This window comes from Parasteatoda tepidariorum, chromosome 6 (genome assembly GCF_043381705.1).
Source record: "Parasteatoda tepidariorum isolate YZ-2023 chromosome 6, CAS_Ptep_4.0, whole genome shotgun sequence".
In the NCBI taxonomy this organism is placed as follows: domain Eukaryota; kingdom Metazoa; phylum Arthropoda; class Arachnida; order Araneae; family Theridiidae; genus Parasteatoda; species Parasteatoda tepidariorum.
Window position 1 is genome coordinate 31,939,411 of NC_092209.1, and position 14,900 is coordinate 31,954,310.

Sequence of the window (14,900 nt, forward strand, 5' to 3'; positions counted from 1 at the left end):
TCCGACTGCTTGCGCCACTCGGAAGTTATAGGCCCTGACTAACACACTTTCCTTCTTTTCATTTTACTTGGAAAACACAGTATTTTAAACTCTCAGTTCATTTTATTCTTTTTTTTTCCTTTTCTTTTTTTTATAGTCTTGTCTCTGTTTTTATGACGGAAAGCTGTTAAATTTTCGATTGGTGACAAAATGGCAATGAATTTTTCTTGCACCATTTTGAAAATAGATGTAATCTGGCAGTGGCATCAGGCACAAAGCTGCCTTAAAAATTTGTATACTCGGAGTGAGTATCAAGTGGTCGAAATTTCGTTTGGTGATCGATATTTTTCAATAATAACATGGCGTACTACTATTTGGATTTTGCATGGACAATAATATAGCATAATTTCTGGTTGTAGAGGTTGCAAAATGATTGAAACTGACAATAGACATACAGCCCCAGTGGAGATCTGAGAACTCTAGTTGAAGATCAAGGAGGAAGGTCAACGTAGAGGAGGTTTATGTCCATTTTTTAACAAAAATGACGATTAGATCATTATCTCTATTACATTTCGTGGATTTCTAAGTTTTGACAAATCAATAAGGTGGAAAATCAGTTCTCCTCAAGAGTTGAAATGGGCTCATTGAAAATGGGCCGTGCTGGGGATAATCAAGAATAAGCTTTCTTGGATATAATTATTCTTTCCTCTTGATTTACTGTTGATATCTTGAGATCCAATCATTAAATATCAGCTTTTAATTAGAAGTCTGTAGCTTAGAAGGAAGTAAACTCATAAATGATATAAAATATTTTCTTTTGTAAAAATTTCAATTAATTAAATTTAATTTGCGTTTTCAGTTATTATAAATTAAAAACGGATAAATTTTAGTTTTTAATATTTTTTGCATGCAGGATATTTCTATCGTGCATTTCTTGACTTTTTGGCCTTGAAACATAATTCATATTACTAAGACACTTGTTAGCCATAAACCTGTCCGAATGGTTACTAAAACCGAATATCTTACTTTTTTTTAAAAAAAAACAACATTTTTTTTGTTGTAATTAAACTTCTATTCTAAGAGAGTGCAGTTAATTATATTTTTATAAAAACACTTGTTTTGAAAAGGAGCGCAGACAGTAAACTATAAAATATTATTTCTTTATAGATAATATTGTACCAAAATTTGTGCAATCTGTAGGACGCTGGGTTTCTGGAGGTTAATCGAAAATTGGTAGGTTTCCTGATTGATAATACGATAATTTTTAATTGACCATAAGATATTCTGCTTATAGCAGTCGGGAAGCAATAACAACTTGCATTGTCGTAGGCATGGAACTCCAGAAGAAATTTGAATGCTCTAACTTATCAGAAAGTTGTCCAGTTTCACCCCCTTGAAAATTTCTGGCTTGAAATGAGTATTTTGTATAGAAAGTTAACACAAATGTGCAGGAAGGCGTTAAATACAAAATTACGGCAAATGTTATACAGCAAATAAAAACAAGAACTTCGAAATTTTTAAAGAATCAACTTTTAATTTATGTTTACATAATTGGAACCATGGTTCAATTATAAATTTTTCTGAAAATTATGAGCTGAAAATTCGAATATTGCATCGATGTATTAATTGTATATTGCATTGATGAGTATATGGACAGAAAAAAAACTGTAACTTATACTTAATACCTTCTTTATTTATAATCCACTTTAGTTTAAAATTTACTGTTATTACATACATTCTACAGGATATTCCGTAATCTTCACCCTTAATAGATACTTTTTAAATTCTTTTGAAAAATTAGGTAAAACACATTAAGGGACTCAAAAACAAAAACGTTATGGTAATCTAACTAATCACTAGTGTGTAAGGCGGGATGGAAAACATCAATAGTTGGTTGATTGCTAGAGGAAGCAGGTAGGAGTTAGAAGGCGATTACTGAAATATCTCCGAATTTCATATGACAATTAAACTGGTTTTGGTATTTTTCGCCATACTTCGTAATATTTCGATAGCGTTTTCCCCCAGGTAAATACTAATCCCCCCCCTAATGTGTATACTATTTTACTTTCTTTTTAACGAATATTATAAAAACATACATTAAGGTCAGCAACTACGGAACACTCTGCATAGCTAGTGTAGCTTAATTTTATTATGTTTATAAATTTTTACTGATTTCAAAGAATTTATTTTTAATTAAAAATACCAAGTAAATCATTAAAAAAATCTGCGCTGCGCAAACTACATAGCAATAAAAACAGAGGGTTAGATTACTTTTGAAAATTTTAGTAGACGTCATGGTCTGTGCTCTGATTTAATTTCAAATCTTCTAGGTTCGAAAACTACACAACTTTCTAATCCCTTTGTTCGGTAATAACAATAATAACTAAATAAATAAAAACAACCGATTTAAGTAGTATGAGGGTATTTCCACTTTCGATATTTTCTCGCATAAAAACTTTTTATTTTATTAAAATAGAATCAAATAAGGCAAAACAATGTAACGATTATCATATTAGTAAATCTTTATCAATAAAGGCTTCCGATCCAACTCTAACTTTACTTTTAATGGACTCAACAAATATTTTTTTTTTTTTTTGCCGACCTCTTTAGACTATTTAAAAATAAACACATAAATAAATATAGATTGAATAACAGACAAGGAAGAAAAGCCTAATCTGTTATTGAAGTTTCTTCCCAAAAACAGTTAGTGCAGTTGGCTAACAGACACAAAAAAAAATCATAAGGATGACTGGACACAACTAAAAAACCGTGCTTAGGGGACTGTGAAATCTGACCGCTGCGGAAATTCAAATAAGTTTCGTCAGGTTCTAAGAAGCTTTATGAGGGTGGAATTATTGGTGTAATCGTCTGCTAAGGATAATCTGTTCGCAACCAATTAGAGTAATTTGAATTTGATTAATGGTGCTTTGCAAACAAAAATAATGTGTTTCACATCTGAAGTGTAAGAGAAAATGGTGTAAAGTTTATTGGTGGTGTTAAAACGAGATGGATTATTAGGCGAGTGAACTTTGTTATTTACTTTCTGTTGTAAGTAGTAGTTTTCTTTTCTTTTCTTTCTTTTTTTCCAAAGGACTAAGTTTTTGTTGAAAATCATAGATTTTTGTGATACGAATTTAAATATAAAAAATTCATTTAAAACTTGTCATTGGTTTTAAAACTAGAAAGACTGAAATTTAGTATATTCTTATATTGCCCAAAAGCAGTCAAAATAACTGGATTGTGAAAGAATAAATAATGTGTAAAGAAATTTGTTTAATTAATTTTTAATATTTTTTATATTATTTACAGTTATATAACAAGTTATTAGTAAATATTAGCAATAAACAAATTATGTGTTGTACAAAAAAGTCACAAAATTCTAAGAAATTGTGCTAATTACTTAATTGTTTTAAGAAATTGAATTCTAAGAAATTCTAAGAATTGTCACAAAATTCTAAGAACAAGCAGTCAAAATTACTTCCTTGGGCAATCTAGTGTTAAAGACAAATTTTGTAAAACTAGAACAATTATATTAACTGTTACTATTAAATTCTTGTAAAACTTTTGCGAAATAATAATAATGAAGTAGAAGTTAAAGTATGATATAAGATAGCACTCATAATTAAGTAAATTTCTTGTACTAATTAAATAACTGGCGAAAATTGAATTAGCTTAAAAATGCATCAAAATAAGGCAATATATATTTATTTGGATAAAGATAATAATACCAAAAGTGCTTGGAATTTTATTTATTTTGTATTTAAACCAGAAAAAAGTGTAATTCATTGATGATTTACTTATTTGTGACTGCTTCTGAGTTTTTGTTGAAAATCTTAGATTTTTGTGATACGATTTTGAATATAAAAAATTCATTTAAAACTTGTCATTGGTTTTAAAGACAAATTTTGTAAAACTAGAACAATTATATTAACTGTTACTATTAAATTCTTGTAAAACTTTTGCGAAATAATAATAATGAAGTAGAAGTTAAAGTATGATATAAGATAGCACTCATAATTAAATAAATTTTTTGTACTAAATAAATAACTGGCGAAAATTGAATTACCTTAAATATGCATCAAAATAAGGCAATATATATTTACTTCGATAAAGATAACAATACCAAAGTGCTTAGAATTTTATTTATTTTGTATTTAAGCCAGAAAAAAGTGTAATTCATTGATGATTTACTAATTTGTGATTGCTTTTAATAAATAAATTTTTGTTTGCTCTTAATTGAATTGCATAATATAGCAAGGCAGATGAAGTGGTGTTCTGTTTTATCACGTTTTGTCTACCGAAAACTGGAAAGCTGATTGGTTGATACAGTACACAATTTGAAATTGTGGTTTATCAATATATAGAATTAGTCCTTACATTGTACTTTTTATTCCATCTAACTAAATGTAAGTAGGTTAAGAAATGGAAGAAAAAAATTTGTTTAACAGATGGAAATATTTCAAATAATAGTAATACGTTTTTTAGTATGATTTAAAGGAATTAAACGTCAAATAATATATTAGAAAGGATAAGAAAAATATGTAATCTGTCTCAGCTTTCACAAACATTCGTAGCAGACGTAACAAAGATTGTATTTTATTGAATAAGATAAAAATTTGATTAAATTGAAGATTAAACAAAAAACAAGCAACTCGTACTTAGTTCATCGTTTATAAACTCTATCTTTAATTGATGCTTCTTGTTGCAATTAAAACTTTTTTTCCGCATCGAAATACATAAGAACTACTGAAATATAAGAAGCATTATGTTTCTTATAATAAATGAAACAGTTGAGAAAAGTGGGGTACATTGCAAAAAAAAAAAAAAGTAAATAAAGTACGAAAATAAAAATAAATAAATTAATAAGTAAATAATTGGGGGTATTGGAGGTAAATTTCAATTCGACTTATTCTGGTTTTCTCAAAAAATATAAATTTGTAGTTTAGACAATAATGGATGAAATAAAACTTATTTCAATCAAGCTAATTGAATCAATTAATCAGCAAGAATTAATTGAATTAACCAGCAAGAATGAAACCTTAACGGATACTGTTGTATCTTATGGATCCCCTTTTACTTGCTCAAATTCAAGGAAAAATATGCAGCTCCCACCCTTTAATAATGTTCTAACTATCTAAAAATAAAATAAAAAAATTAAAAAAAAAGTGCAGAATTTTATTTGAAAGTGGCAGGTACAAAGTTACCCTAAATCTTCTTGACATTTGAACACTTAATGAAAAATTTAAAATTATTATGTTTTTTCAAAGACACAAAAATTTTTACAGGAGACCACAATGAACGATTTTTTATAAAATTGAAATTTATGAAAAAAAAATGAATACATTCATTCATCCACAGATCGATTTTGACCTGAACCGGAGAACGATCAATCTTCAATTCAGTACCCTCAGACGTGTGATTTGTTATGGGAACATGAAGGACTTTGTGACCCGACAGATTTAACGCGAACTATTCACCATTTACTATTATATTCTAATTTTTGGGTCGGTGGACATGGGCCCAACGCCCTACCAACCAGGCTATCCAGGCCCCACAGGTTACTGTATCAATATCCTGATAAATTATCAGGTAACGCTTGAATAGTCGAGTTACTTTAGTTTCTTGTGCTTAGTTCGAATAAGCATTCTAGAAAAAAAAATACTACATTTTTGAAGAAATTTTTTCATTAGATAATTGAAATTTATTTTGAAATCTTCAATATATAAAATGCTTTTTCTATAGAGCACCTGTTACAGGGAATGACATTTCATTTTTTTACATGCTGTCAAGAAAGATTATTATTAACTCCAACAATTCTCGGTAATCATCACGTAAAAAGATGGTATTAGAAAAAATTTAGTGAAGCAGACATCTTTGGTACTTTTGTGCTACGAATTACCGTCAAGATTCTTCCTTGCTTTGTAAAGTTATAATAATTGCCAGTCTGTGATTCTTTTCAATACTCTTTATTACAAAAAGAATCGTTTTGGTTAATTTTATCGTTTTGGTTAAATCTAATCAATTTATGCTTTCTTCCATTCTTTATCTTTTTTCAAAGACATTATATTTAGACATTACATACATTATATTAGGTTTTTAGTATCATACCCAAAAACTTCTGCTGCAGCAACAAATATGTAAACCACATTTCTATCAGTTATTTTGCATCAATCAAAAACTACCCTCACTCGTGTTAATGGAAACTGGAATTAATCTCAAGTTTCTGAAACTGCTGCTACCGCAGTTACTTATAGTCGCTTATCGATGACAGAAGAAGCTTCACTGCTTGATATTAAACCACATGCAAACACGCAATCAAACATGCAATGTTGCACAAAGGAAATATTTCAGAAAATGGAAGAGTCAGGGGTAAAAATAACGGAAAATAAATAAAAATTTGGTAGAAAATAAGGTAACGAAAAAAAGTGTCACAAAAGTGTCTTTTTGGTCCAAAATTACTATACTTCATCTTCGATGAGGGTAATCCACTTGCAGCTGTCTGATTTAACGAAAATAATTTAAAACAATTCAGCACAAATCAATTTTTGTTGACATAAAATTTGCTTTCTTTTTATGTAGTTTAAATTAGGTTTATATACAGCACAAAGTTAAGACTTTCTTTATTTGAAATGATTTTTCGATTAGTTTTCATGATAGTTCAAGGGGAATCAGAAGTTGTCCGTGAACTTTGAATGATCTGTGAACTTGGATTATTTTTAAATAACATTACAGCAATTGCTTATCGAGGATAGTTCAAGGGGAATCAGAAGTTGAATGTGAACTTCGAATGACTTGTGAACTTGGATACAACGGTTTGGGAATTGAAAAAAAAATTGCAGCTGTTTTACTACTGAAGATGTTTTAGAAAATATCTCTTTTATCTAGTTTAAAATTTATTCTGCTAAAATAACAATCTAATTATCTATGCAAGGTTCATGTTTTGCTTTTCGTTGGGTTTTAATGAAAACTGCACAGAAATCACAAGATTAAGAAGTAAATGTTTTATTTGTATGTTGCTGCTTGTGGATACGTAATGCAGCAAACTGTATAGAACAATATTAGTTGGTGTGTCTGAGAGAAAAAAAAACTTATTTTAAACAAGCATCCGGACTCACTGAGATCTGTGAGAAAATTTATAAAAATGTAATTTTTAAATTTTCTTCACCTTCATTACACAATTTTCTCAATCTTTTTCTTCAAAGAATACTAATATGGTGCATAAAAATGAAATCAAAGAACACATTTCAGATTAAACTAAATTATGTATAGAAATGTCTAATAAATCAGATAAAAGTTAAAGTATATTATAGTTATTAGTATTTAAAAATCAAAAATTAGTCACGAGTAGAATGTGTGCATTTTTATAAATAAGAGAATTATTCACGCAGAGTGTTCCATAAATAACTGCTCTTAATGTACATTTTTTAGAATTTTTTAAATTTTCTTCACCTTTATTATACAATTTTCTCAATCCTTTTCGTCAAAAAATACTAATATGGCGCATAAAATAAAATCAAAGTACGCATTTATGATTAAACTTAATTATGTATAGAAATGTTTCATAAATCGGATAAAACTTAAAGTATTATAATTTTTAGTATTTAAAAATCGAAAATTAGACATGAGTAGATTGTATTCATTTTTTAGAAATAAGGGAATTATTTATGCGGAGTGTTCCTTAATAGACTGCCCTTAATGTACATTTTTTAGAATTCTTATAAATATGAATTCTAAAAATCATACACATTAAAGGTCGCAAATTAATATTCGAGTGATGATAGGACCAAAACAAAAATACCCCCGAGCTACCACGGCTTTTCTAACGCCACTTGCGAATATCAACAAACCTGCTAGGTGAAACCAAGTGAAGTTAAGGCTGAGGGTGTGTTTCTTGTTTTCAGTGGCGCCACCTATGGCTAAGAAAACGCCTTTAGACACACTCGATCGTTGCAACACCGTTTATAGGGCAGACCCATTTGTATATCCTTTTATTCATCCACAGCTCGTAATTTTGACCTGAACTACCAGAGAACGATCAATCTTCAATTCAGTACCCCGAGAAGTATTGATTTGTTATGGGAACTTGGACGACTTTGCAATCCGTCTGATATAACGTGCACCAGTCGCCATTTACTACCCGGAATCTTCGACCGGCAGGAATCAAACTCACGACCTCTTGGATTCGTACCCAATGCCCTACTAATCAGGTTACTCCGGCTCGGAATTACAAAGTGATGGGTCAGACCAAAAATAAAGTTATTTTTCCTTTTTTATAAAAACCACTTAGGTTTAAAATTCTTTTATTTTATTTCATAATTAGTTTTACTTGTTTTCATTTCTGTTTGGCAATAGTATGGTGGTAAGCTCTACTTCTAGGAATAGAAAAAGGCAGTTGAAACTTGTAGTATCATAAATCATAGAGGTGCATTTGAAATTTGAGCCTTTTAGCTTCTGTGAAAGTGGTAGGATTTTGGATTTATAATAAATTCAATTTGGCGTTTAAATGAATGTAGGTTCTGTTTGTTAAGTCATTAAAAGATTAAAACTGGAACTATTCTGGTAAAATTACGCTATTGTCCGGTAATAAAAACTTTGGCCAAAAACAACAGCATAATTCTGGTTAATAAAATCAAACTTTCAAGCCATTCATTTGGTAATTTTTCCGTTCATATGGTAGTGGTATACAGGAAATACAGGTTTTCAAAATTCAACACAAATTAGTAGAAAATACAAAGCTGAAAAGTTAATTTAATCAAACAAATGGTTTCTCTAGCATGCTCTAAGGCTAAGGTATCAGGCAGGATAAAATTATTGAATTTTACGAAATTTACCAAATTTTATTCCCGATAATGAAATTATATTTTATCATAAATTTTACCAAAATCATTATCAAAACTCGCTGGAAAAAAATACAGAGCTTTTGAGTGTTCCCTTCCCGAAACACGGTAAATTTTACCATATTCCGGTAGTTCGGATCAAACTGTTTTTTTTCCTTCAAGGAAGTGAAAATTTAAAATGGAAATTGGGTGGAAATCTTAACTGACAATAAATTCTGCTTGCCGACAAAAGGACAATAAGTTCTACAATTGAAACTTAAAGCAGGGACAAATTTTTCCTTGCATTTATAGAAATACTTGATCTTGTCTGTGTCGGGTATAAAGATTTCAAATCGGAAATTAGTTTTGTTCTTATAGCTACATTTTTTATTGTCCTTTTTAGTCTATTTCTTATGCTGCCTTAAACTTTCGTAGGAGTTAGGGCATATATTCAAGATTAAAACTGCATAGGAACCCATGCCTGGACATTTCGTCATTTGCGGCTAGGGGTGCTTGCCTATTATGACCTGCTCGGAAGCACACGAAAAAACAGTTCATAATAGAGAGACGGATAACTGGTCAGAGCCCTCTTGCGTCAGGCTAACAGTGGGTGGTTTTCGTTGTTTTCCACTCCATGTAAGGCAAATATCAGTTAATTCAATCAGAAAGTCCTCATCGAAGACAAATTTCTTCCAGTACTTAACCTAGGGCCTAGGCGTTCCCTTGTCTTCCGGACTGGGTTCAAAATTATATGCTAGGAAGTTGAACATTAGTAGTCATAAACTCAAAAAATTGGGTCGGCTGTTAAACGATGGTTATATAATATTATGAAAATGAGATAAAGAATTAAAAAAATTTCAAAAAAATTTAAAAATAAAAAGGAAAATAAAAATTTAAAAAAAATTAAAATTAAAATAAACAATAAAAAGCAGAAAATTAAAAATAAAATAAAAATAAAACATTTTCGGGCCAACGCCGACCACAGATGAACTGTTAGTCCTTACTATGAGGCTAACAGTGGGAGGTTTTCGTGGTTTTCTTCTCCATGTAGTGCAAATGTGGGTTAGTTCCATCAAAAAGAAGGCTAGTTTGTCCCTCTCTAGCCGTGAGTTTGTCTTAATGCTTGATCCAGGAGATTTCTTGATTCTTTGTCTTCTCGATTGGTTCAAAATAAAAAGGCTACGGAGTTGAACATTGGTAGTAGTAAACTCACAATTGAATCGGCTGTTCAACGACGGTTATGAAATAAAATATTTACGGGTATGGGTTCTCATGCAATTTCCTATGCTGTGATGTGCCCTAACTCGCATCCTAGTTTGTCGCATTATTTACGCGAACCCTTGTTATATATAACGTTTTTAAACCTACACATTTCGACAAAAAATAGACTAAAAAGTCTCTAAAAAACTAGCTTGGAGAGAGAAACCGATAGTAGTTTTAAAATCACCGATAGATAAGCATCTTGAGATCTGATAAAAAAAAATCTCGTGTAATTGTTCCCCAGTATTATGAGACGGTAAGGAGACCTAATGAAGCTTTGATTGCTCTAGATAGTTTAAAAAAGGCTTCAAAGATTCCACTCTTAAAGACGCAAAAGGGTATGAATAAAAAACATAATGAGCATTGAACGTTTTTACATCAACAAAACGTTATAGCATAATTGAGCCGTAATATGATGCAATAATGGTAACAAACCATAATTATTATCGTATTTCCGAAGCAATTTATCATTCCTAAGTCTGCAGTCTTTATTCTAGTTTGTAATGTTCTTTAAATAACCATAATAAAAATACATAAAAGAAAAGATTAAACCGCCATAGTTATCAAATTTCCTTTAAAAATTCTTCTTAAAATAGAAGACAAACAAGTCAAGTGGAATAAAGAAAGATGTATTCTTTCTTTTTCCTCAGGGCGCTGTCTGTTGGCGGAAACGATAAGGATAAGAATTTCGAACTTGTTTTTTTCCGATTGCTGTTAAATGTTTTCGTTAATTTTTTTACGATTGCGGCACTGATCTATTAAAAGATTTAAATTTCTTTCTGATTGATTTATAGATAGTTTATTTATTTTAGATTATTAATTGTTTTTATGTAAGCAATTATCAATAATTTTCATACTTGAATTAAACTGGTTGTTAAAATTAAGAGAATTTTCAGATTTGATATGAATGACTGTGTTTAAAACTACAAGGTGGTAGAGTTTAAAGAATTTTTTATGAAGACAATTTTATAGAAAACAAATGCAATAACTAATAAACGGTTATTATATACAAACATGACGCAATTCCCATCGGAGTTATAAAAAACGAAATAGTAGTTACAGAACTGAACCAAAATAAATAAATAAACGAAATAAAAAAATTAAAAAAAGTAAATAATAAAAAAAAGCGCACACAAAATAAATGCATAAAATAAATAAATAAATATAAAAGCAAATGCATAAAACAAATAAATAAATAAAGCAGATACATAAAATAAATAAATAAATAGATAAATAAATAAAATTGTTTGTGGAGGTATGGCACTCGTTCAGTGAAACTGCTTTCAGGCTCTGAATGATTGTCACGGAGAGTGGAAGTAACAATCGTTCTCCCATGAGCGTCACAAGCATGTTCTCTAAAATTGAGGTCTGGAGATCTGGGTGGTCAATCCATGCGAAGATTATTTCTATTTTCGAAAAAAATACATAACAGCTGTGTGTGGACCCGCGTTATCGACCACTCAGATGAAATCAAGATCAACTAAAAAGAAGAATATAGACTTCATCCCCATATCCTTGATCAGTCACTGAGCTTCTTTCAAAAGCATCGATGGATATGTTTGCCATCTAACATAAAGCCGACCCATACAATCAATTTGTAGTTTTTTTCTCATTTTTTGTTATTTTTTTTGCAGCGTCATTCATTTGAAACTGCTACATATTTAAAAATAATTGCCATGTTTTCATAAAACACCCTAACGTGTCTAAAATATTCATAGAAATATTATTTTGAAAACCTTATTTTGCCCCATCCGTGGGATTTGAGGGTTAGGCAGCATCAAACCGGAAGAAAAAAAAAGTAGAAGTGGTTATAATTAATGTAGCATAAGTGTTACTGAATTTAATTTTATAAACAGAAATATTATGTGACAATGGCTAAAAATAAGAATTTGTGACAATTTCTTGCGGGCAGATATATCTTTGCAATGTGACTTTTGTAGTCCCGTGACTTTGCAATGTGACTTCTGTTGCATTGTGACTTTTGTAGTCCCGCAGTGGACTGATCGTAAAGACACGGTTCCCAGTTGAACACCGAAGTTAAGCACTGGCTACGGTCAGTATGTGGTTAGGTGACCACTTTGATCAGCCTACGTAGGGACCTAGGGTGCTCGGCGTCGGTCCTCGTTAAACTGCTTTATTGTAGAGTGCTCGACTTCGCGCGCAAGTCTCCAAGCTATCAAATCTGGGGAACCATCCCTTCTGCAGAGGATCAAAATTGCGATGACATGTCTTCGGTTCATCCTCAGGGATATTTCGCAGACCATCTCTAATAGCTCATTGTGCAGCTCTAGTGCGACGCAAAAAAGTACCTACCTAACTTTTGTAATTGAATCTATTTTAAGTGCCAGTATTTATGTTAAGTGGGGTATTCCTTCAATATATTTTTTTAAAATTTTTAGTATACATCAGAAATATAATTTTATGGCTTTCTTACTTTTTCTTAAAAGATTAAATGTCCATGATTTTGTAAAGGTCAATAATTGTTTTTTTTCTTTCTAGGACCTGAAAGCCAAGCTGCTTGCAGCAGTTCAACAGTTATGTTCCGGACAGATCATCCAGACAAAATGAATAACTAAGATACTAGCTGATGATAAAAAATATCTGCAGTGCAATTTTTATCACTAATCAATCGTCCAAAAAAAAAATGATGGCTACTAGCAGATCGCACTTTCAAATGAAAAACTTCATCCACAAAACGGAATAATCACCATACAATAAAAAAAGAAAAAAAAAGAATGTGATCTCTTTCTTTGAAGTAACCAAACATACCACCAAGTTCCTCTTTTCTAAGTCCCTCATATTTTTTATCATAAAAAACTATGATAAATCATATTCATCTGCGTTATACCCATGTATTGACTTTTATACTGTTACATGCTTTGTTGGTCAGCACTGCACATGCGGACAAGAGACCATTTTATGTTATAGCACATATGGTGAACGAGCTCCGTCAGGTTCGACACTACCTGGATCGTGGTGCGAACTCCCTGGAATCGGATATTCAGTTCTATTCAGACGGATCAGTGAAAGAAGTGTATCATGGGTTTCCTTGTGATTGTTTCAGGACTTGCACAAAGACTGCTGGTTTGTCAGAGTATTTGCAACACGTGCGGAAAATTACGGATCCCAACGAACCGAACAATTACTACGATAAAATGGTGCTACAAATGCTGGATTTAAAGATGAGCTCTTCCAACAATAAGAAGAAATCGGGGAGGGAAATTGCTAGACATATTCTTGATCATTTGTGGACTCCAGATGGTAGCAGAGAACAAGAGGTAATCGTTAATCTGTAAATTGGTCATACAAGTGATATGAATATACATAACAGAAAGGCGTTCTGCTTAGGATACAAAAAATTTATTCACACCAAATTCTAAAATAAGTTACGAATTTCGTTAACAGATGGCACTGTTGTCTGAGAAAAACTAAGTAAGCAATGCTCCGTGTCAGATCATTCCAATTGAAATGCACGAGAGTCTGTTAAGTTTGTCCTCAGACTGCTCCACTGCATTGCTGAGAAAGGTGATTATTTTCAAACCATTGATTGATCGTTTTCGCTTATAACAGCGCCATCTGTTAATGAACGTCGTAATTAATTTTGAAACTTTGCTAAGATATATTGATTTATTTTATTTCTCTATTTCCTTTCAATTTATTTAATTGGCTTTTAAAACCGTCAGTCATTTCTGGAATATTCTGTACTATACTCCGTTCAGAATATTGATTCTCATAAAGATAATAACGAACTGGCTTATCTTATTAATGATAATTTTTTTGATATTTTTCTTAAATATTAGAAAAAATCTTTTGAATAGAGAATTAAAAGTCATGTTTGATGAATGTATATTAGGAAAAAACAGCACTTTAAAATAATGATGCATTACAATATAATATAAATAACTTTAAAAGCTTACACGACAAACTCCGTTTAGAAAAAATATCAAAATAATTGTTTTTATTACTGTCAAGTAAGTCAACAACATGCACATCTAAAAACATTTTTAATTAATCAATTTGCTTAGGAGAAGTCTATTTTCAGAAAATTACTTTTTAGATCAGAATTGTTAAAGAAATAGTTTGTCATTAATGAAAAAAATCACAAAAAAAAAAGAGAAAAAAATTCAGCCAACTCTTTTTAGTGATGGAGAAAAATGGAGAAAAATTTAAACAAATTTCTGCAGAATAAAATTTACCACTGTAAGATTATAAGCTGCAACTCATAAAAACATAAAATGTTAAGCTTAAACGTATATTGATTCTTGAACAGCAGCAATTTTTTGACTGCGCACTTAAATTTTTTCCGATTCATTAAAATTTCAAGCAATACCTATAATATTTTAGTAATCCCTTTTTAAAGATTACGTATAATTCTTGTGCGAGAATAATTGAAATTCTACTTCAATTTCCTTCGATTCCTTAAAATTTCTAGCAATACCTATATTATTTTAGTAATCCCTTTTTAAAGATTGCGTATAATTCTTGTACGAGAATAATTGAAATTCTACTTCAATTTCCTTCGATTCATTAAAATTTCTAGCAATACCTATATTATTTTAGTAATCCCTTTTTAAAGATTGCGTATAATTCTTGTACGAGAATAATTGAAATTCTACTTCAATTTCCTTCGATTCATTAAAATTTCTAGCAATACCTATAATATTTTAGTAATCCCTTTTTAAAGATTGCGTATAATTCTTGTACGAGAATAATTGAAATTCTACTTCAATTTCCTTCGATACATTAAAATTTCTAGCAATACCTATATTATTTTAGTAATCCCTTTTTAAAGATTGCGTATAATTCTTGTACGAGAATAATTGAAATTCTACTTCAATTTCCTTC

The 14,900-nt window shown here is 30.4% G+C and overlaps 1 protein-coding gene across 5 annotated transcripts in view; it reads left to right on the top strand.

The window, feature by feature from the left end:
* LOC107448634 (dermonecrotic toxin LcsSicTox-betaIC1) overlaps positions 1–14,900 on the top strand; it is a 34,342-nt gene that overhangs the window by 13,653 nt on the left and 5,789 nt on the right. For 4 of the 5 annotated variants that reach the window (XM_016063900.4, XM_043045831.2, XM_071182192.1 and 1 more), the window contains exon 2: positions 12,555–13,333. In XM_016063900.4, coding sequence (XP_015919386.1) covers positions 12,875–13,333 — 459 coding nt within the window. In that variant the 5' untranslated portion in view covers positions 12,555–12,874. Of the gene's footprint in view, positions 1–2,680; positions 3,028–12,554; positions 13,334–14,900 lie in introns of those variants that run through there. The other variant, XM_016063902.4, reaches the window with a different exon arrangement.